This window comes from Megalops cyprinoides, chromosome 8, assembly GCF_013368585.1.
Source record: "Megalops cyprinoides isolate fMegCyp1 chromosome 8, fMegCyp1.pri, whole genome shotgun sequence".
NCBI lineage: Eukaryota > Metazoa > Chordata > Actinopteri > Elopiformes > Megalopidae > Megalops > Megalops cyprinoides.
The window spans coordinates 8226912-8250171 of record NC_050590.1 but is presented as its reverse complement, the minus strand read 5'-3'; the positions used below and the strand labels follow the sequence as shown (position 1 = coordinate 8250171).

At 42.1% G+C, this 23260-nt stretch overlaps 2 protein-coding genes across 2 annotated transcripts; both read right to left on the bottom strand.

Annotated features, from left to right (window-relative positions):
- Nucleotides 1–1393: 1393 nt before the first annotated feature.
- usp3 (ubiquitin specific peptidase 3) lies at nucleotides 1394–17123 on the bottom strand. Its single transcript, XM_036535868.1, has 15 exons — nucleotides 16701–17123; nucleotides 13498–13558; nucleotides 12553–12690; nucleotides 9984–10067; nucleotides 8758–8839; nucleotides 8049–8131; nucleotides 7320–7433; nucleotides 5415–5528; nucleotides 4630–4776; nucleotides 3477–3583; nucleotides 3305–3385; nucleotides 3022–3140; nucleotides 2564–2677; nucleotides 2396–2463; nucleotides 1394–1765 (listed from the first exon to the last, which is right to left on the bottom strand). The coding sequence occupies exons 1-15, from the start codon at nucleotides 16789–16791 to the stop codon at nucleotides 1597–1599; spliced, it is 1572 nt and encodes a 523-aa protein (XP_036391761.1). The 5' UTR covers nucleotides 16792–17123; the 3' UTR covers nucleotides 1394–1596.
- A 2701-nt stretch (nucleotides 17124–19824) lies between these two features.
- On the bottom strand, nucleotides 19825–22689 carry si:dkeyp-73b11.8 (BPTI/Kunitz domain-containing protein). Its single transcript, XM_036535567.1, has 5 exons — nucleotides 22518–22689; nucleotides 21097–21264; nucleotides 20949–20993; nucleotides 20748–20823; nucleotides 19825–19903 (listed from the first exon to the last, which is right to left on the bottom strand). Exons 1-5 carry the CDS (start codon nucleotides 22687–22689, stop codon nucleotides 19825–19827), a joined length of 540 nt encoding a protein of 179 aa, XP_036391460.1.
- Between the last annotated feature and the right edge of the window lie 571 nt (nucleotides 22690–23260).

The following is a 23260-nucleotide window of genomic DNA, read 5'->3' as shown; positions in this document are numbered from 1 at the left end:
ATTGTCTGCCCTTGTTTCAAGTGAGCAAACTTTTTGCTGTGAACCCTTTCAATATCTCTTGAGTTTCATTCAAGTCTTTTGCAAGGCCCTATCAATTTGACACATAAAAAGAGCACATGAGTGAAGGCAGCAAGTGTCATTGTATTTATTTTGTGAAAACTTACATTTGGGTCATGTTTACAGCAGACCCTTTAAAACATCTTCTTTTGATCAACATCCCTGAACCACTCTGAACAGCAAATGAATGTGTGCACGATTGTTTGACAAGCAACAGAACTGGCCTGGGATCAGTGAAATTGTCCGGGAGGAAATGCAAATTGATGTGGTCAGACTCAAGTGAAAAACCATTTCCATCCCACTTGCATCCTTCAAAGTCACTTAACAAATTTAGAACTTTCAATTTTTTTGAGAGAATAAAACTGAGATACCTCTTAGTAAAATGCAGATCAGCAATTCTCCACTGATAATTCTCTCTGGCAGCAGTATCTCTGGTAGCAGATGGTGCAGGATAATCACATACTGAACATGGATGATTTCTAAATCATCACAGAAAACACCACAAAAAACAGATCACAAAACAAGCAAAAAACATACAGATACTCTCCCTACTAAAGGCAATTTTCACATTTAATTGGTTCTTTTTTAAATTGAGTTCAAGATGCCTTGAAAGTAATTACGGTCTTCTTGCGCTACAGCCCCAGATGCTGTCTGTAATTTGATTTTAGTTTGGTATACCCTCTAGTTGGAGGTGTGGACAAACCACAAGCAGCTTACAGGAGAATAAATCAACTTAAAGAGGAAATTCACGCCATTTGCTGGCAGATATTGATGTCTTGTGTATGGAATTTTCTTGAATTAAAAGGCACCAGGAAAAAAAAAAAACACTGTCTATGAAAAATTATGTTCTAAGACCTGGGGCTGCTTACCACTGCAAACTAAAACATTGCAGTAAGGATACCAAACACATGTTGACTGACATATATAACTATATGAAAACACGTACAGGTAAATTAAAATGAGAAATGGGCAGGCACGCTTCAATAACTGTGAACATGCTAGCCTTTTTCATAACCATAGTGGAAAAACAGCATTACTGCGGGAACTAAACGCTCATTCAGATAATGAGTTGGGCAGTGTATGTGAGTGAGGAACACTACCAATGACTGTTCTCGATTTGCAGCTAAAGAGGTCAACATATGACACGATCACTTTTTCACCAAGCACAGAGTACCCTCCATGCGAACAATTTCCTTTGGAATCTTTAACAAATGGAAATGAGCCTCACAAGAGAGGAATGTAACATGAAGCAAGAAAAAAAAAAGGCAAAACATCCAGGTCACTAATAATCTCTCATAAAAACAGTTCGAAAAAATAATAAAAGCAGCAATTAACCTTTGCCTAGGTTCACTGATGGGAAAAAAAACAACAAAATTTGCACTAATAAGAACAAACATAATTCACAAGAGCAACCTGGGAAAAAAAAGTGCACGGTGAATGGAGGTAAGCCATCTGGGTGAGGTGAAGATGACAGTGACAGGGTACAGGTGTGCGGTCGTCCTGCTCCGTCCATAAAAAGGGGCTCAGCGTGTGGCAATGTTAAAGCTTGGGGTCGCCGCCGGACTTGGCCGGCCGCTCCACATAGAAGAGGATGTAGGCCTTGGCCTTGACCACAGTGTCCTCGTCGGTCGGCGTCACCGTGCTGTCGTTGAAGTGAAACCAGCGGCCCTCGTGACAGGCGTAGGCGGTGTAGTGCCCCGATCCCACCCTGCCAACACAATCACAGTCACAGCATGCCATTTAACATCTTCGGCAGAAGAAGGTCACAACGGCTTTTTACTTCAGAGTCTTACCCTTACACAATTTACAATGGGCACCGAATGGCACTGATACAGTGGCTATAGCTTTACCAGCAATGCTGGTATTATTAAACAATACTGCCACCTACTGGCCAAGACAAAAAATAAGAAACAAAAGCCATTTATAGACGGAGCAGGGAAAGGGACATGGGTGGGGTTCCTCAGACCGTGTGCATCCAGCAATGTTCCCTCCTTCACTTCCACGGCTGAGACGTGGAAACGTTTTTGGTGAATACTACTCAAAATCACTTGCCACACTGATGATCATCTCTTGAAGACAGCACAATCTGGATGGCGCAGTTTAGACACAATGCCCTGTTTTTACCGAACATCGTACATACCGCTCTTGGGTAAATTGATATTGTAAAAATATTTATACTCAGCGGTGATAAATATACATACCCTTCGCTTTTACATTATCTTACATGACTTCTTATACAGGTGGGCAAAGTGTGCTTTGGTTGCTTGGGGGAGTGCTGCCAATTGGTGCAGCTGGTTCAGCAACATACGCTGGGTGATGGCGACTTTGATGCACTTACCCAGACCCATGATGCACAACCACAGCAGCAAGGTCATACAAGCAGCTCTCCGGCCCGCTGTTCTCAGGCTGGCCATCAGGGGGAGATGGAGTGAAGAGTCATGGTTATTTTCCGATATGCCACCTTTCTTCCACAGCCAGAGAGAATGCCAAAGGGGAAAGAGCTTACCTCCAGCAAGTAGCACTTCATGTCTAGGCCTCGCACTGGAAACTCCACATAGGTGTCTACTTTATTCCGAAGGTAGGCTGTCCAGTGGAATCGCTTCAGGTGCAAGCATAGGACCTGCATCAAGGAATGTGAGGTCAGAGGTCAGGGTAACTTACAGCTAAATGTGATACCGTGATGCACGAACTATACTTTCATCTCCACGGCATCTAACTGTGATCATTCACACTTTGTTTTTCCATTCGTACTCATGAGATGTCTATGGCACAAAGCAACCAGCTATACCTTTTTAAGCACCAAGTGCCACACAAATCAGGCAAAATGTAAACACATATATAAATAATACAAGCTCTTGCTTTAACCTACAAGACATGCCCACTAAACCTTGACAAATTCAGTCAACTGCTTGACATGGGTACACATTTTACCTTCTACTAAAAATCAACATTTTCATCTCTAACCTTTGGCAATTTTTGGATCCAGAATTTCTTTGTTGACTTCTGTCTCTTTTTACATTTGTGGCAAACGTAGAGCTCGGTTTCGTCAAGTTCCTCCAGGTCTGTGAAACTGCGCAGGCAGTCTGAAATGCACGGAGAGATGGACACTCACTGACCCACACTACACTGCTGCTCTTACCTTTGGTAAGACAGTTTCAGTGTTACCGCACAGCCTCACAATTAAGAAAGTAGTATGGTTCCTTCTGTAAGATTCAGTATAACCTCAGGACTGCTTAGAAGGACTTACCACGTAAGGTGCAAGTTGGTCCACTCTCTTGGTTCTTTGTTCGCTTGTTTCTGAACTGGCTTGGAATGTCTAAAGAAAGGTCTAAAGAAGAAACACAACAGAAAATGAGAGGCAAGCGAGTGACACACATTTAGAGCTACAATTGTAAGAGGAGGGGAGAAGATAATCTCACCAAGGAATGGATCAAATTTTCTGGATTCTGTCCCACATATCAAACAGTTGACCTCGTTCTGCAGCACACCACCAAATATCGAAGTGACAACAGTGGAGGTCCCATTTCTGCCAACAGAGTAACAGAAGAGACTACTTCAGAACAACTCACCGCATTGTCACGAGATGGTTTTAAAGAAATGAAAAGCAATTGTGATTCTGTCTGATACATAAAGGATCTGCACATGATTACTCTCGCCAGCTTTCTCTGTGCACAGGCATATATGTAGGACAGCGGGGTTAACCACCGTTACCCGATTGCAGTGCAACCAGACACACACACATTCAGTCAGACATTTCAACCAACATGGCACTTTGTAAAGTCACCGACTATCCAACCTCCCCCCTGTGGGGGCCTGAGCAATTTACATTCACAGCGGGATTACCCTGCCCATCTCTCCCGCCCCCCCTCCCCCAAAACCACGATCCAATGAGCACGTCTCAACAAAGAGCCATGTTTTCAATACCCCTTCAAATCCACTTAGGCTGCATTTCTGCTTTCAAAAGGCTTTACTTGGTGTCTAGTGCAGAATCCTTCATTCAGCCAGGCCCAGGCCAGGCCCTCTGTTAAACAGCCTGGCTGTGTTGTGACAGCAGGCTCCACGTCCTCTCTGACACCGCACTGGAAGGCCTCTCTGCACCATGTCCTATTATTACAACAGATGTAACTGGGCTCGGGGTGAACTGCGCACAGGCAAGCACAGCCGCAAGATTAAAGAGTGACTCTGTCAGGGCCTGGAAAGGGCAGTGAGTGACGGCTCCCTGCCACACTGTTAAATGCTGTATGCACGCATACAGCAATCTGGCTGCCCGATGCTTATGTTTCAAAATTTCTTTTCCATTACAGGTCCCTGTGCTTTGAAATCCCATAGCACTGAGTCTTCAAGCTTAGCGTTACGATTATTTCCCAGCCATCCCATGAACATGTGAAGTTTAAACTGTATATGTATCCCTGTGAAAAGACACGTGCACACACACACACACACACACATGCACACACACACACACATCTTTTTAACAGCAAAGCCACAATCACTAGCTCAGAAGCATAGTCTGCACTGCCTACAGCCTGTGCCTATGAAGGAGGGAGGGGGCAGAGCCGGAGTGTCCCCTACATGCAGCATTTGCCTCCTGTGGAGAGCTTGACCCCCTCCTGGGGGAGGCTGGAGCGGGCCATTCCGTTGCGCTCCCCCTGCAGCTCCAGGTGGAGGTGGTCCAGCAGGTAGCGCATGAACTCATGGGCATCCTGCTGCTGGTAGCCCCTGTGGAGAGCCCAGAACAAAGACATCAAACGCCGCTGTGTCGTCGTCCATGGGAAATGTAGCCAAAATACCTATGTTTCTGTTTGGAATTAATCTCTGACAAAAGGGGAACATTGAGATGTTTCGGTTAGTTCCAAAGACCAACCTCAAGGTTTACATGGATTATGTAAAATGTCAAAAAGTAATTCAATTGGCTGACTTAAAGGACGTTGGGGTCTTGGCAGACAATAACTCCTGATGTTTAGTCTAATTTGTTATTTTGGTGCTGTTTGTTTTCTTCAAGTGGGAACACTGTTTTTCCAAATGATTGCACTCAGTCATAGAACTCAGAGGATGTTTTTTCAGTCTTACTTTACCATGGACTGAGTGCTTCATTTCGTTTATACCCTGTTAATTGTTCATGTTATGCTGCCATCTATGACCTTTATTTCAACTCTTGAAGCCCCTGCCATCCAGGTGCAAAAGCATTTTTGTTGGACAGAATTCTCTGAATAAAATTTGGCAAGACCATGTTTACACCTGAAATAATCTTACAAACTATGTAATACTTCAAAATGTCCATGATGCAAAAATATCATGCAAACTCCAAAGGGGGGGGAAAAAAAAACAGCAGTGTGATGAATAATTAGAGGCGTTACCTGAAATTTGGCATGATTTTCCACACAACGTAGAACAGGGACTCGGGGCTGAAGGCAGTTTGGCTCCCCTGCCACAGGGAACAAAGAGTCTTCCGGAACTCCTCCACCAGGGAGCTGGCCGGGGGAGGGGAGGACAGAGCGGCGTCAGTGGGCCCGCAGAGACAGCTGCCCTGCGCATTAGGTCTCATTCATCCACCGCTTGGCACCGTCACACACAGTCAGCTGCGCCGCTGTGCCGGGCCAGTGGAAACACAGCCTCCCTCTGCCCCTCAGCCAGAACAACTCCTCACAGCATACTTACACGCACTATGACTCAATATAATAACATAACACAATGATATCACTTCCACGTTCTGAGACTTAATAATAATAATAATAATATCAGGGTTAATTTCACATACACATTTCTCTATATCTAATTACATATATATTAGGGATGTAACAATACCAAAAACTCACGGTACGACAATGCCACGATAAAAAGTCCCCGGTATGATATTTATCGTGATATTAAAAAATGAAGAAAAATGTTTAAAAAATGTCCTTTATTAAATAATAAATCTGCATTTTTTTATTCGTATAAAGTTTGTTTTTCCTTTTAACTTAAAGTGATTCTGCTTTCCTTCTTTAATAAAATAAAAGTAGCCAGCATGTGCAAAAACTGGCATGAATTGTCTTTGGCAATGAATGATTGAACTAGGTCCGTGTATGTACAATTCAGTGGCGGCTCCTGCCAAATCTCTCAGGAGGGGCAATTGCTGCAATGATGGCTAAGGTGACCCGTTCAATGGGTAAATTAACAGCTAGCTAACTTGACATTGTCACACTGCAAACAAAGCATTAGCTACTTTGCAGCCTGCTAGCCACGTTTTCCGCTCATACCAGCTCCGCAAAAATCCCCGGTTATACGACTCCCCCCTTGTAGATACTTGCTTGATGTTTAAATTTGGTCTGGGTGGTCCTAATTCTTCAGTTGCCAATTTATCCTGATTACTACGATGACTGAACAGTATTTCTCTTAATGACACCATCTAGTTGCTCTGAGTTGAGGTAACATTAGCCATGTTGACCTTGAACGTGACAAGATCGCTGGCTGCCCCGGCAATCCCTACACCAGGTTACGTATGACGAAAGCACGTTAGGGAAAAAAAAAACGGAGGGTGGAACAGCGCGAGAGCGGGAGCAGACACACAAACGGTAGTCTACGTCTACGTCCCAGGACGTAACAGCAAGCCCACCCAAAACCCATACAGATTGCACTGCAGTGCCTGCAGTTTGGAAAAAACTGCCTTAACATGAGTGTCTATTAGAGAGATCTGGGCGATTTTCAACCATACTGAAATTGCCCCAAAGGGGCGGTACTCCACGGAACACGACTTGACGTTGATTGGACTATGATATTCAGAGGCAGGACAAACTGTCTAGAACATTCACAGCTACAGTAACACTGTGGTAGAATGTGATAGAAAAATTCCCCGATTTCGTCACAGTCCCACAACGGTATCGAGACATTTTTTATCGTGATATCGCGAAATTCAATATATCGTTACATCTTTAATATATATATATACACACACATACATACATACATACATACATACACACACACACACACACACACACACACACACACCAATCAGAATAACTGAATGGCCTGGGACACACAAAGCAACTGTGACACTGATGCAGGCGCTGGACTGGAGTACAGATATCCACTGTAAGGACTGAGAGTACTTGATTTAAATAAAACGGCTATTAAGCGTCAATGACTCACTACAGCTGAAAACAAGTCAAACATCTTAGTCTGACTCTGAGAAACTGTTCTCGAATTATGCTTGAATTATGTGGATGAAACCAAGTGGAGTGCTCCCCCTCTCCGTTTAAGGAGACTCAAGTGGACCTTACACACTGGTGTCCCCCTGGCTCCTCGTGTGGTACATTCTCCTGCCTGCCGTTTTCCCGCTGCGTAGCTCCACTGCAGGCATCTCCTTGAAATAGCAGCTGAACTGTTGAATGTTGCTGGAACAGACAGACGAGACAACTCCCGTTTACCGACGGGGCGGAGGGCACGTGCAAGCTGAGGCTACAGCGACGTCGACCGCCCCCCGTTCCCAACCTTCGCACCTGTTCCAACCCTCTTCACGAGAGTGAACATTAGACGGCATTCCAGACAAACTGCACAGCTGCCGTGGAAAAGTGCCATTTTTATACAGATCCGACGTGGCCAAAACACGCTCTGGCACTCTGCAAAACACACCCTACACTTTTTATAGCTTTTAACAGGTTGGCACAGGAAACAAAGGCCAGAAAAAGGGGAAAGAGATACTGCACATGCAATGCTGCAGAGAAAAGGGTCTCCAGCAAAACCAGGAAAACAGGTTGTACAGGGGTGGAGAGGGGTGAAATCTGGCATGAGGTGCCCCCCTCCATCCACCCCCCCACCCCTTGTATTCCCAGGCATAAAGTATAATCCCCTGGCTTCACCCCAGGCACAATCACTGAAGGATGATTGGCTCCAGAGGGGCTGCAGTCTGCCTGGCTGGAGGGCTGGGCACAGCAAGGCATCCCAGACATGCCAGGCCACCCAATTTGCGGCCACAGGCTGCATGGCACAGCGTGGCCTCGGCCCCTTACCTGAGGGACTGCAGGATGGCATTCATGAAGCACGTGTTGCCCAGGTTCCGAAGGCCTGTGGCACAGAGAGCAGGGGCCCCGCCCTTTAGGGAGAAAAAGTGGGAGAGAAAGAGAAAAGATCACAATGTTTCCTACAGCCACCCTTAATTCACCTTTCCCGTCAGTGGGTGGAACCGCATTCGATTTGGTGCAGCCTCCCATCTCCCCAGACGGAGAGGGGCTTTCAGCTGACTTGCCTGAGTGTTTGAAGATAACAGAATTAGGCCATCCCACAGGGGTTTTGCGCTGTGCTGTTATGCAACTCACAGACATGGGTGCTGTGAGTGTGTGTGTGAACATCAGGGAAGAAACCTACTCACAGTAAGATAAAACAATTCTTACTGTTTTTACCAGAGCGCTAAATGCCCAAGACATTTCATTGGCAAATACAATATTGAGACATGTGAACTTAATTAAACACCAGTAATGTAACTTGCTTTTTGGGAATATACACTAAATTTGAGTGGTTTATGGCCACATCCACCCACAGGCAGTAATTACAGCCTTTGAATTTGGTGATCTTACAAACGTAGCTACTTTGAACTCTCAAGGGCTAAGCAACTGACTTATTGTCAGAGGCAATAACACTAGGGCAGTGTTCTGCAGGACTGCAGACTCATAGGGGTAAATGAGCACACCATATGCGGCTGCCTCGGCAGACTGTACTTACACTGTCTTTTAGCAGCTTACTGTTGTGAGATGAGCTTTCCAGCAGCTTTCGTTTCCTCTGCCGATCGACAGAAAAGACAGAGCTGTCAATGAGTGGGGGAAAAAAAAAAAACAAAATCACTCAACACAGCAAATAAAGTGTAGCACTTTTCATCCAGATGAAGTGCTGAACTTGTACCTTTGTCACATGATATCTGTGCCTCTTTTTTTTTTAAATGCTAACAATTTACGCAATTTGTTGGCTACTGGAACTGGAGGTAAATCTGTACAAGTCCTTACATTTATTAGTAGGAACATCATGCGAACACAAGTTCGCTTATTTTCTTTTTTTGTGTGTGCTTATATATCTATCCTGTCATATTTTGATCAATAATGGGCTAATCAGGGATGGGCTACATAATTTTCTGCTGAATTCAAACTGTCTTTTGTGTATTACACTCTGTGACAATTTTCCTGTAAAGGTGTCTGATATCATCATTTGTTTGAAAGATGGAAATGGACATCGGTACTTCAGGTCCATCATTCAAGAGATGCCATTCACAAGAAAACAGAACATGATATCATTCAGTCTGGGATTTTTTACACATGTTCCAGGCATATTTTCCTACTGCTCTCTTTCACTTGAATGTGCTTTCTTTGTTAGCCGTGCTTCTAATAGCTCTGTGAAAAGGCACCGGGACCAAACTGTTAAGACAATTACTGAGTCACAAAATAGCATAGAGAAGAGAGAGAGAGAGAGAGAGAGAGAGAGAGAGAGAGAGAGAGGGAGAGAGAGAGAGAGAGAGAGAGAGAGAGAGAGAGAGAGAGAGAGAGAGAGAGAGAGAGAGAGAGAGGGAGAGGGACAGAGAGAGAGAGAGAGAGAGAGAGAGAGAGAGAGACAGAGACAGAGACAGAGACAGACAGAGTAGGAGAGGAGAGAGAAAATGTTTTTTTAAGATCCAACAGGCTTTGCGCAGGCATGTCTGTTCTCAGTTTGCTATCATGTTTGCAGAATGACAAGGTCTTTTTGAAATGCATGACTCAATAGGGAATACAAAGAATAAAATGACAACAAGCACACAGCAGCCTTGGAAGGCTTGGATTGTTGCAAGGACACCATGCAGATACCACCTGCAAACAGGCTTATTTGTTGACAAATTCTGTTTAAGCTGAGTGGAACCACACATGGAACACATTGTGAAGACCAGGAAGAATACCCATTTTAAAAACACTGTCTCCCTTACTCACTTTTCCAAGCTCTGAAGATGTTCCCTCACCTTCTGTACCAGGCCCAGCTTGCTGTCATTCACAACAAAGTCATCACACCTGTAGCTGAAAACAAAGAGCACAGCCGCATTAGTCTAACTAAAGTATAGCGGCCAGAAGCAGCATCCGTCAGCATTTTCTTTCCCCTACATTCGGAGCACACTCTAATTGCAAGAAACATACAAGGTCATCGTAGAGAGATACGGTCTCCATTTAAAACCAGAAGAGATGGAGTGAAAAAAGTTAGTCATGCCACTGGCTAGGTAGCTAACTCACTTGCAGGACAGCTCCCTAAGTCAGCAGGTTTGCACACGTAAATAACAAGTGACACTGTACTTCTCATCTAAGAAGCTACTTAGTGGTCAAAGCATCTGGGAAAAGATTCTGATATCTGAACACAGGAGGTGTAAATCCCGCTTTACTGCTAAAATAGCTATTATGATTTTTATTTCTTCCCAAAATAGTGGATTTTGCTGACTAATCAAAGACATGGGGGTGAGTGCCAGCTATCACCTGCATTGCTTGATTTTTGTTCACTTTACAGCTCAAAATGGGACAAAACTAAGTACTGTTTTCTGCACACCGGATAACAGTAACTTCATACTTACCATGGTGGTTTCCCTTACAAAGTAAAGCCATTTAATAGTATTGCATTTTACAAGCCAGCTAAATCATTTTCTTATTTTTGGCCAATTAGGTAGCCCCTTAGTTAGTAGGCTAAGAAGCTTGAAAATCCACTACATTTACTAGCCAGCTAGCTAGAAAACAAGGTTGACAACAGATTACTCTTGTTTGCTACCTAGGAAGTTTATTTAATGTTCGGCCAGTTAGCTAGCACCCTTAATAAGGTAGCTTCCCAAGTTACCTACATAAAATACTGAAATTTGACTGAACTCTAAGCATATTTTGAAATAAGGCTGACAGTTGATTACTTGTTTCCTTTCGAGGTAAGTAAATCTATTTTCATCCAGCCAGACAAATTGTTAATTAGCTAGCAAGCTAGAGAGTAACGTAAAAAAATACCCTGCATCCCTGCCTTGATATGCAAAGACTCACCATTTATAGACTACGAAGATATGACGTTATGAAATTAAGACTATGATATTATGACTACACACCCTGACTGACCAGCAATATTGCCCCCATCCTCCTCTATCAGACTAATTCAATTTACACACTTACCATCTTTCTAACACATTACATGCGGTAGCAAAATAAATTACTTTGATAAAGAAAGCTTTCAGCAAAACCACTACATATGCAGTATGGCAGGTGTCATTTCATAGCTGGAATTTTTAAAAAAAAATTAGACATGAAACAGTGGACCAAGTTATGGACCAAGCTACACCAAAGAGTTTAGAAACACAGAAATACTGCTTTCCAGCTTTAAAAGACCTAAGCAACTGACAACAAGTACTGAGTACATGTGAGTAACCTGCCATTTTTGTATGCTGAAAGCATTTTTTTATGCTGATAAAAGATTGTTCTTGGTGTCAGTTCAAGAGAATCCCCAGACTACTGCAGAAACACACATTGTCTGGAAACCCGTCTCTGAACGGCCAAAACACTAGCTCACACACAGGGAGCGGTATGTGAATCTACTGTGTCACCTAGGTACAGACAGGATTAAAAAAAAGCACAATGTTACAGTCGGTAAACCGGTAGACTGTAACTGGACTCCCCCAAATGGGAGATGGGGGACTGGCAGATACTGAAGCCAGACTCAAGAAAGGGTTATAGCGGGATATGGCGTCTGCACGCCGGTTCCATATAATTGACCGTCCTGTCTTTTTCGGCGACGGAGAAAGGCGTCACCTGATAATCAAGGGATCTTGTGTTCCGCAGTTAATGCCTTTCGCACAATCTAACACTAGCCCTTTGGAAAGTCACATGATAAAAGATTGTTAGACACTAGAGAGGAGACGTTTGTTTCTCTCTGATCTTCCTACACATCAGGATCCCCCACAAATTCACACAATGCCTTCAAGAGGCTATGACAGTGTGATTTAAAAAAAAGAGTCTGAGGTGTTTATTTTTTAAAGGCGTATCTTCTTTCGGGAGAGCGACACAACTCTGGCTGAAATCCATGAGAGGAAAAAATAACAGTCTTAAAGAAAAGATGGAAGGGGGGTTTTGACCGAACTGATGATCGTTATCTCCAAGGTCACATTCCATTCCCTGCTTTACATTTTTCAGGAGGTGACTGCCCTGCGCTCCATTTCATAACCAAAACTATACAAAACATACATGAAACTTTACTTTCTAAAATAAAATCAGAAGCCCTTGCACTATAGATAGAATCTGACAACGAACCTATTAAGCCAGGGGAGAAAAAAAAACTACTGCTTTTGCAACATGTTTTCTATAATGGCACCAACTAATTGGTCCACTGCAATTGTTTAATTAGTGGCTAATGGATGACTCAGGGCCTGATGGAGCTCAGCGCCTGACAGAGCATAAGAGAGGATGGAATTTTCCAGAAGACCGAGGCTGGACGGCAGATCACGTCCTCGGCAGAGGCCACAGAGGGCAGTTGAGGGCCTGCACTCACCAGTACGTGCTGTAGCTGCTGCAGTCCATGCACACCGAGTGCTGGGTCCTCTCCTTCTCCTGCTTGTCGCATCTCCTCTGACTGCCGCCAGGGCTCTGGGTGTCCTCAAAGTGCTTCTTTGCATGGCCATTCACATACCTTTCAAACAAGGGAAAAAAAATGTCACTGGAGGAGCAAACCACCATCGTTATTGTTCAGCTGAGGAGAAGCTACCATGCCATTTTTCTGTTCATTCCACAATTCAGTATAAATGTACAAGCACTGAGGTTTTTTTAAGAGGGTCAACAACAACAACTGAGTTTACTGGATGATGAAAATGGCAAGAAGTTTCACCCTGAGACAACCCGGCTATATTTTGATTTGCTGGGCTCTTCACAGATTCAAAGCTAGACACTGAAAGAACTGTCTGAAAAAAGAATGTCTGAAACAGCATTTCTGATAATTGCGGAAAAAGGGGTCTTATCACTTGGCCTGCAATTTTCCAAAACCAAGGAAGAACAGGAGGCTATGTCTTGGAAACAGCTGTGACCACACTTCAGCTAGAAATGAGTTAAAGGGTACACATAGACAAAAGCATATCTGGGATTATCTATGAAAATTAGACTTCACTTCCAGCTCCACATCCTGTATCTAGCTGATGTTTTAAACTATTCTGAAGAATAATAAAACATACAGAAAAGACAAAATCTGGTTTCGAAAGTAACCAAAAAGATCAAAATGTCAATGTCACTGGACATTGCGGTCATATCATTACAATAAGCGATTATTAAATGGAATAGGCCCAGATATTGTGTCATGTGAATGGTAAGTGATTACATCAGCAGTTACTGTAGTTCTAACTCCAACAGTAAATTAACCCATATCTGCACATGCTTAGCCTACCGACAATTTATTGAAAGCAGTCATTCGTAGACCTACATACAACAATCATGAAGCAATCCTTACCTTCCACAATGCACATTCAAACAGGTAAGACACACCCATGGGCTTTTGTTTGACCGGCAAACTGAAAAACAGAACATGGTGCAATTAGAATTTTTGTGGCCAAATCCAGAGAAGACTTCCTGGGCCAAACAGGGACACAGTAAGCTGTACATCAAAACCGTTTGATACAACAGGAACACATTTTAGGATTCAATCATTATACATATTTGCTAATCACTGCAAATTCATCAGCTTTGACCAGCTGCCCTAAATCTCATGGCATCAAAACGAGGTTATCTTTAAAAAAAAATACAAAATAAACCAAATACGAGTTATACAGTTTCTAGCTAAATTGTTTTCATTTGAACCAAATTACATTTAATTGGAATCTTATACGTTAGTTTGTTAATTTAAGGACTGTTGATCTTTGAGGTGATTCAGCAGCCCTATATGAATCTATCAGAGCAGGCTATTAGGGCCTATTAGACCAGCAGCTCAATTGGGAGCCTGAGGGAAGGCTGAATGTCGTCATGGAGATAGGTGGCCCAACAACCCAAAATCAACATAAATGACTGCAACACTTGGGCCTCGCCATCTGCGGTTCTGATGTAGCAGTGAGGCACTGACACATGGCACCCACATGAATAATGCACAGAATGCACCATCTACAACCAGTCTGGGATAGACCGAGAGGAGACCACTGGAGCTTGGGGGGGGGGGTGCTGCACCTAAACTGGATGTTTTCCTCTCAGCTGCAACTGACATGTATGGTACTGAGATAGCCTGCCCTTGAGGTACAGAGTCAACCCAGAGCGCCACATACTGGGCACTGCCACATCAACAAAGCCTGTCACTCAATGCGAGAGCATTGCAAAGCCTTCCTCATTATTAAATGATACATCCCAGGCACACAATACTTCTAACAGTGTTCAGGCACAAACACCCAGATACCTGGGTTTTGTACCAACTTCAGTGTGGAAATCCTTCTGCCCCAACAACTGGCTGCCCTTGTTGTATTGTAATCTTTTCATTGTGTGCAGGAGGAGAGAGGCTTTGTGCTAATTACCATGATCACCTTTTCCAACAGCAACACTACTAGCATCTGAATTAGCTGTTGCTAAGGAACGGTTGATTCTCATGAATGCTGGCTTCTATGTAATGGTGCATAAATGTGGATAAAGTCAATGTGGCACACAGCTACTCTTACAGTACCTGCAGAGCAGAATACTCATATTTATTGCAAAGAGTGAGAATACTACTGAGCTCTGTACTGGGAGGCCTACATGTTTTACTAATCCAGGCTAAAATAGTGTCACTAGTGTAAGACTAACAAAGATTTACACACTTATCAAAATTGCTACTAAGAACACTAAGTGACACATTTTAAAAATACCCTCTCAATCAGCTTCGGTTAGCACAAGAGAACAGGCACGGTGATCACTTCTAAACTGCTATTACAGTTCCCAAGCAGGGACTCAATAGGAGATTCACATTTATGCCTTGCTATAGAAACTGAACTAAAAAGCTTCAGCAAACAGTAACGGCCATATCAACAACAAATGTGTACATGCCCACATTTTTATCCATCCCCATTCTCCCATGAAACGCACGAAGAACGCAGGAATAAAGAAAAACCAAGCGATCGATACTCCAGTGCACCACTCCATATCACAAGGGGTAAGGCCGAGAAAGGAGACGCACGCATTCAACTGAAGATTCACAACAGGAAAAGAGAACCACGTTTTCAACACAAGGCTGCAACACAACGACTGAGCACCTGCTGCTCAAATTTAAAATAAGCTTATTGAAACATGCACTTATTGAAAGGTTGCCCATGGCTTAAGAGGAGCAAGATTTCAGGAGCAAGAGCACCCACTGGTACATATTTTGCGTCATTATTCATTTCTCAGTGTTATCACACCAGATTTTGCAACAATTTAAACATGAACAACAATTCATACCATATCATACTCCTTTCATAAAGGGTCTGGATATTATATCAAATAAAACCACCTCTGATGAGAGAGATGCTACCCAATAGTTAAAGGGAACCACAGTTTTAAATCTACAAAGGGTCTGACTAAAGAGCGGACTGAGCCGTAACCCACTTTATATATTATTTTACTTACCAACTGCAGTTCACATGAAATCATACAAACACACATTCAAATGAGACACAAGCCTCCTCCCAGACCCCATCCCAACAGCGATGGGGACAGTCAAGTCGGCTACAATGGACAAGGGCCTAGCAGGATTTTTAAATAAACAATCCGATTATGATACAGACAATTTAGGTGTAACGTTAGCTCATTCGACTGCGTCAATTTCGATAGACTATGGGCATGTACCTACTAGCAATCCACACAAAACGTTTCCAAAGAGGGTTTTACACACCATCATAACTAATTTCTGAAAAAAAAAAAAAAAAACAAGGCGGCAAGTCTCCGCACCCAGCCTGCTAGCTAACATCAATATTGCCTTCCCGGCGAGCTAACATTGTATTTTGTTTCTCATACCAAGCTACATGATCAGATAACGTGTATATTAGGGTGCTGGTGCAGCTCCTGCCTAACGTTAGCTACTTGGCAAAGTCAGGAAACGTTTAAATAGTCGAACACGCAGTTATCTGTCTGCCACTCACCATCAATTATCTAGCAAACCAATTTCATATAAGGGAACTTTTGAATAAGTGCCCACCTAACAGTTTGTTTGGTTAGCTATTCAAAAGTTGGTCCAAGTGGACTGAGGGCTCCACTGTTTTGCCTCCAAGTTTCGAGCTGAGCCAACAAGCCTTTGTTGCTTGTACCTAAGTTAGCTAACGTTAGCTAGCTATCAAACAAGGAAAAAAAGCACATGTGGCCGAGGCTTCACGCGTTTCCAGTTTTCGCTTCCAGCTCGCTAGGTAGACACCTTCAGAAGCAGTTTCAGCCAAAAACATAGAAAACTTTGCAAACATTACCTACTAAAGAAAAGTTAACTCTTTAGCTTGGCTTTTCTACACTGAATGTAGCTAGACTAGGTAACGTTATCAAGCCCAATCAGGAGGACTGAAATGCACTAAACCCCGGGCGAACTTCATCACAATCGTTAGATACAGGGGATCACAAAAACAACATGAAATTGCAATTTCTCGCCTTTACACAGGCCCCTATCAGACACCTATCTGGCTAGCTAATGTGTCTCTTCCAGCCGCTCCTTTCCCCGCACCGGGGTCCGAAACTCACCGCTGCAACACCAGGAAGACGGAGAACCGTTTGGGAACCTGGATGAATCCACGGTGAGACATACACTGGAGTTTAGGTGAGGGCACTCCATCACAACCTCTAAAGTCAGGTGATGGTTTTGATTTTTCTAAATTGTTTGGTATTGCTAACGTACTAAATTAGCTAGCCACACCGTGGTCTTTACTAGTTCGGCGCAAAGCCAACGTTAACAAGTTCAGCTTTCGCCTGCCTCCGCTCGACTTATGTGATATTTTATGGTCGCTAGCTAGCCATATAGCCAATTCAGCTCAGACGCCGTACTCTTCCTCCATTTTTACAGCGTGTCATCCGAAATTTAACAAATCATGCCAGCTCCCCAGAAAAAGCCGAAGCCACGTATTTCATCTGACACAAGACGATCCCATCCACGTTCAAGTGATCCAGTGCCGAAAGTAAGAAGCGGCAGTATATAAACGGCGGATGAGGAAATGACGCAAATCCTTTCAGGAAAGGAACTACAGAACTGTTATGAGCGTTAATTGTATAAAGTAAAAAAGCGCATGACTCTGTAAAAAAAATGCAGAATAAAGTGCACATATATGCATATATTAAATGTATGTATATAATTTTTTCGTGATGTTTTGTTGCAGTGTGAAACACTACTATACTACTACAGTAGTAGTGCACTACTACAGAACTACTACAGAAGCACTTGATTGTGGTTTCAGAGTGAGGCTGCAGTATTCTGATATTAGCTCACTAGGTACTGTTTGGAGGAGAGCTTAAACCTTTTGCTCCTTGCCAGGACTAGGTGAATATCTGTTCTTAAGCAACAACATGTGGTGGGAGAGTACAGAAGGAGCTTCAACTGCCATAGTCTTTTGAACACAGGGCCATGGACAGCTGTGTGGAGAAGGAGGAGAGTTGTGTTTTGATTGTCCTGTTGTTTTCCAAGAAGATCCAGCTGATGTGATTTAGTGATACTTCATTGTGTGGGAAGGTGATGATGATGTCAGGTATCTCCCTGGTCTAGCTGGAAGATCCATTACAGTGAGGCATATACTGTATGTTTACATCTGCATTTTGTTGCTTATCCAGAGCAATGTGCAAGATGGGTACATACAACATTTACATTGTTGATAGTAGATGCTCTTAACCAGAGCAACCCCAGAAGTCAAGCCTCCAGCAGAATGACACAAAAAGTTACACAAACAAGGAGACCACCATCCATATACGAACAAGAGCCAGTGTCAAACACATAAGGCTGAGATCACAAATGTGCACCTAGCCCAGCACGCAAGAGCAACACAATATATCCGAATGGAGTACACCATTCTAACACAATACCAACATGCCCAGGGCATCCTGAGGTTAATGTTAGTGTAATGGTATGTAGCAAATTGTAAAGAAAAAAATGTATATATTTATATTGGGGGTGGCAGTGTAGCATAGTGGTAAACTGCAGGCCTTGTAACCTAAAGGTTGCCGGTTTGTATCATCACTATGGCACTGTTGCTGTACCCTTTGGCAAGGTACTTAAACCAGAATTGTCTCAGTAAATACCCAGCTGTATAAATGGGTAACATGTAAAAAAAAACTGTAATCTATGTAAGTCGCTCTGGATAAGAGGATCTGTTAAATGCCTGTAATGTAATATCAGTATTGGGGTAAACTGAGCAGAGAAAAAGAAACCAATGTGAGGGTTTGGGTGGGTCCCAAAAGAGAGGCAGGAATCGAAATCAGTGGTCAAGAAGGGCAGATGGACATAAGAGTGAAGTAGCTGTGATGACGGAAGGGGCGCTTTGGGGAGACAGGAAAAGGAGTAACACAGGAGAGAGTGCAGGGGACTGAAGAGAAGGGGTGGCAAGGGTGTGGCTGAAGACAACAATGGTAGAAGGGTGTGGCAGAAGGAGATGAGGTCAGTGAGGTCTGTAGGGTAAGAGAGAACAGACAGGGTCCGTTTTTCCTGTATTCCCATTAGATGAGGTCTGTAGGTGTAGTCAGGTTAGGTGCCATGGGGAAAATACAGAGGGGTGCAATTACAATCCATGGGGGTGCACAAAAAGTCATAAATATTGTAGATGTTGGGATATAAGGACACAACTGGGGGTGCACCCCTAAGCACCCCCGTAATACCCAGGCCTGGATGTAGTTACGTTGCATAATGTAGTTCTCATCCAGTCGTTGTGTTTTATATAGATATTCTCCACAAGAACTTTAGAGTGTACTTAACAATGTAAAGAAAAATATATCTTTTATATTCATATTAAAATATCTTAAAATGATAACAACTGGCTAAAGCCAATGTGAAGTTAAACATGATAATATGAACCAGCAGACTGCTGTATTGGCATTGGATGTTTTGTCACTGATTTTTTTGTTTTGTTTTGTTTTGACTGAATAAAATTATATAAAATGTGTTTTAAAGTTGCACCCACTAACAAAAATCTGGTACAGAGAGCCTGGCTGTTTTTGAAATGCAAAAAAGCAACATATGAAATAAGTGTATTTATAAATAAATTAATGTGGGACTCATTGAGATTTCTGTAATATACTTTAAAGGCACAAAAAAAGAAAAGTAATATTTTTGTATAAACCATTTTGCTTTTATTCTCCAAATGTTTCATATTTTAAAGTGAAATTCCAATATGGCATCATTTATTGAATACCCTTTTCCAACTTTATACAATTTATAGTTTTACTTATTCTGTAACATCTTTACAGTATAGACTCAGATTCTTCTTAGATTTCAACAGCAGGGTGTTTGAACACATGATCGGTATGTATGTCATGGCTAAGATTCATGCCTGAACCACTAACTGCCATCCTAAGCATTATGTAAAACAAGTTAAAAAAAAAACCTTTATTGGTAAAAAAGTACAAAACTAGTATACTAATACTCTGCTGCCTACAATAACTACTTATATTTAATAATGCACAACTTCTCCCAAAAGATTATCCCTGAAATTTTTACCACTATGTACCACATAATCCTGTTTCAATCATATTTATACTATGCTAATCATTCAATGCATAAAATTAGAATACCTGTGTTGAAAAAAAATCATGCTGCACTTTTAACAGCTGTATCATTGTATCAAGGGGAAACAGCGTGGAATATTGGTTTCTCCATCCAGTGTTGACTCTATTTCATTTCTATTCCCACATCTTGGAGCGGTGCATCTGTGTCGTTTGCCGTCTTTTTTCCTGATTTGGTCTTAGATCTGCATTTGAATGTCACATGACATAATCAGTTTCACTCATGATGTGCTATGGCATCAGATGAGAGCATGAACAGGTGTGCATTCTGGGACTGTGTCTTTGGTTGATCGTTTACTGTGTAATTCTAGTGGTAGAACTAGGGTGCTGCCATTACTTTGGGGGGCTGCCCAGTCAATACTGTATTTGAGAGATCATTTCAGGGATAAAGTGGGATTAACTGGGGTTCAGTGTAAAGGCCTCTCCATAGTTTCAGCCCAAAATATTCAGGAAGATTCTTATTGCATGTTTTTTTTGTGTGTGTACTGAGAGCAGTGGCATGAGTATAAGCATATTTTATGCTCATTTTATTTTACATTATGCTTTTTCTTTCTCCCTTTTTCATCTCGGTTTGGGATCACCAAATGCATTCCAGATTCATCTCACCATGGCACCCCTAGTACTCAAAATGTGGTGCTTAGTTTAGCAAATGCAATTCATCAATGAAAGTGATTATTTTTCACACTACAAGCCACCCAGCACATTACGGCAAAGGAAAGGCCAGCTGGAGGATGACCATGGTGCTAATCTGCAGACACCTGATGATCGGGGTGGCACAGAAATCCCTGCCAGCGTACCCACCTCTTTTCCCAGCAGAATATAAAGGCAATTTGCTCCACTGTGGATTATCTGTCATGGCTGGGATCAAACCCAGCCCATTGTTATTGCCATTTATTCAAGACAAACACCCATTTGAACCACTCAGGAGCCCACAAACATGTTATCAAAATACATTTTTCTGTAATAGTTTCCTATCCAGTCAAATCTGTGCACCAACAGGCAAATATCTGAATTCCCATTTGTACTTACGTTTTCACTCTCAGGACAATTGCTACAATAAGTATTATTGCCCCAAGAATGCCCAACACGATCCCTATGATCAACCCTTCAGAAACAGAGGAAGAAAAATGCAGCTGTTATTCATAGTACTAAGAAAGAATAGCAAACAATATTACATTTCATACCAAAGTTACTACTTCTGTGGGGCAGTTTCTGTTAAAGGCTTCTTACCAGCAGGTGTGTCTGCTTCAAATTCCTCAGGTGCATCTTCCTCATCTAAAAGAGAAAATGTAACATTTTGCTTTATTTTTTACCTTGGCATACTGTATTCTCATCAGTAATATTGGTGTTAGATGGTACTGTAACCCACCAAAAATACCCATGCAAGTGGTGTTGCAATCCTGTTGAGTCCTAAATCGGTTCCCATTGCCTCCACAGCCAGAATAATAGAACGATATGCATTTTATATGAGCTGCATCATAATACCACAGTAAATAATGGCTAAAGCAATCCCCAAACTCCTTCTTCAGTTTACAGGTCTCCGTTGCTGAGCAAAGGAAACAAGAAAAAATACAAAAAATAGATTTGTAATTGGTAAAACACAATTATCTTTCATTGTCATAAATGTACAGCCATACATATTTTAGTTACCCTTAGTTGTTATAATAATAATTATCATCATCATCATCATCATCATCATAACAACAACTGTCTGTAGCACATTTGATACATTTCAAAGTGTATGTGTGTTTTACAGACATTAGAAAAAAGAGCAGTGTAATGTGAATACAAAAGCAGAGTGTATTGTAACACTGAATTGAGGCAAGAGGGCACGATACAGACGCAAAGGGAGAGAGAGAAAGGACACAATAAAGAACACAATCTTATTTCGTTTTTAGTTCTACTGTCTTTGTATTGATATGAAATTTAATTATATCTGTCTAATGTAGTTTCATAAACAACTACTTCTGTGATAAACACTCTGCCTGACAACAAACATAATTTAAACAACTCTCATATGAATTACTAACTATGCCCAAGAGCCCTATAAGTCTGTAGATGGGTACAGAGGTTGTTGGTCTGTCAATACACCACAAGATGGCAGACTATAATTTTGTGGTCTTCTCAGGCCTTCCCGTATGTAATCCACCAGGCCTTCCTTGTATGTAATCCACCAACATTCAGAAAAACAATAACTTGGCAAATGAAATTCATAGTGTGACATTCATAGTCATAGTAGCCCTTTCGCCCTAGTCAATCCCAGAATGATACAGGAAAAGGATAGTCAAAGAGTGATGTAATAGCTTTGCAAAGGGGTCATTTGTTTTGCCATGCTTACTTTTACATTCTACTGCCAGAAGTAATTTTTCAAAGTCCAGAGTTTATAAGCCTAGTAAAACAAAAACTGTAACAGTCCGCCTATTACAGTCCTTATATTTCCTGTTTCAGAGTGCCGTTGGTCATATGGAAGGGCCACGTTACTCTTAGCAATGTCCCCTTTACATGTATGATGGAGAACCAACGATGCTTTCATATGTCAAAATACATTATATGTCCACACACCATTTATTTTAGACATCTTCAGGAATGTGATTTGTTTTGTTGATTGAAATTGATAACTTAAGTATATGACATGAAAACAAAAAAGACATTAGTTGTTTTATGTGTATTCTATGTATTTGCACCATCTATTTCAAACATTTACTTGGTGATTTGTTTTGTTAATGATTGTAAAACTGATCAATAAACTTAATCACAGTTGTGTAATTGAGAAAGCTAGGAGAGCTGCCTTTTACTCACCGTCTGAAGGGTAGAGTTGCGGTCCCCTTAAGGAGCAGTTACCCATGCACTCCCTGTCATTTCTGAAACGGTTTTCATTGCCTCCCTCTCCTTTATATACGAACGGGGTACACTTGTCCGTTGTCTTGTCGTAGGAAAGCCAGACTTGATTTTCTTCACCTGTTCCCGGCATTGGCGGCAGATGGCAGATATCTGCAAAATAAGAGAGGTCATGAGGAAGCAGCACAGGTTCTTTCATGTTTTCCCCACAAAAGAGAGGGAGAAGGGGAAGGCATCTTTGTAGCCCTGATTTGCTGCACATGAACTATGCACAGACTGACAGGGTATATATTTTGATGTTAGTCAAGGCAAGGTGCTAGTCTTTACCAGCATTCCCTCTGAACAGCATATAATGTGAGCCAAAATCCACCTCTCTCCTGAACCATGTAGGAGGTGTCGGTGTGTTTCTGGTTTTGCAATAAGGGAGAGAAAAAAACCATTCTAATTGTGTGTTGAGAAAGGCTGACATTATTCAGAAATAATGAAATATTTTTTTTCCATTCACACCTTTTCCCTGTTTGTTCACCCATATTGCTCACCACATAGTCCGAATGTTCAGTAAACTCAGAAAACGCCCAAAGCAATATGTTATGTGTTCTGGTGAGGTCAGGACATGCAAGAAATGGCTAACAAGTTTCAGATTACCCACACATCAGAGCCCCACACCTTGTTTTTATGACTGCTGTAAATTCAGACATTTATTA

Coding starts and splice junctions, on each gene's coding strand:
- usp3 (XM_036535868.1), bottom strand. CDS start 16,791: ATGGAGTGCCCTCACCTAAACTCCAGTGTATGTCTCACCGTGGATTCA. Junction 5,529..7,319: donor AGCCAGGGGGACACCAGTGT/GTAAGGTCCACT, acceptor TCCCCCGGCCAG/CTCCCTGGTGGAGGAGTTCC. Junction 4,777..5,414: donor AAAATCATGCCAAATTTCAG/GTAACGCCTCTA, acceptor GGCTCTCCACAG/GGGCTACCAGCAGCAGGATG.
- si:dkeyp-73b11.8 (XM_036535567.1), bottom strand. CDS start 22,689: ATGCCGGGAACAGGTGAAGAAAATCAAGTCTGGCTTTCCTACGACAAG. Junction 20,824..20,948: donor TGAAGCAGACACACCTGCTG/GTAAGAAGCCTT, acceptor CTGTTTCTGAAG/GGTTGATCATAGGGATCGTG. Junction 19,904..20,747: donor ATTGTCCTGAGAGTGAAAAC/GTAAGTACAAAT, acceptor ATTCAAATGCAG/ATCTAAGACCAAATCAGGAA.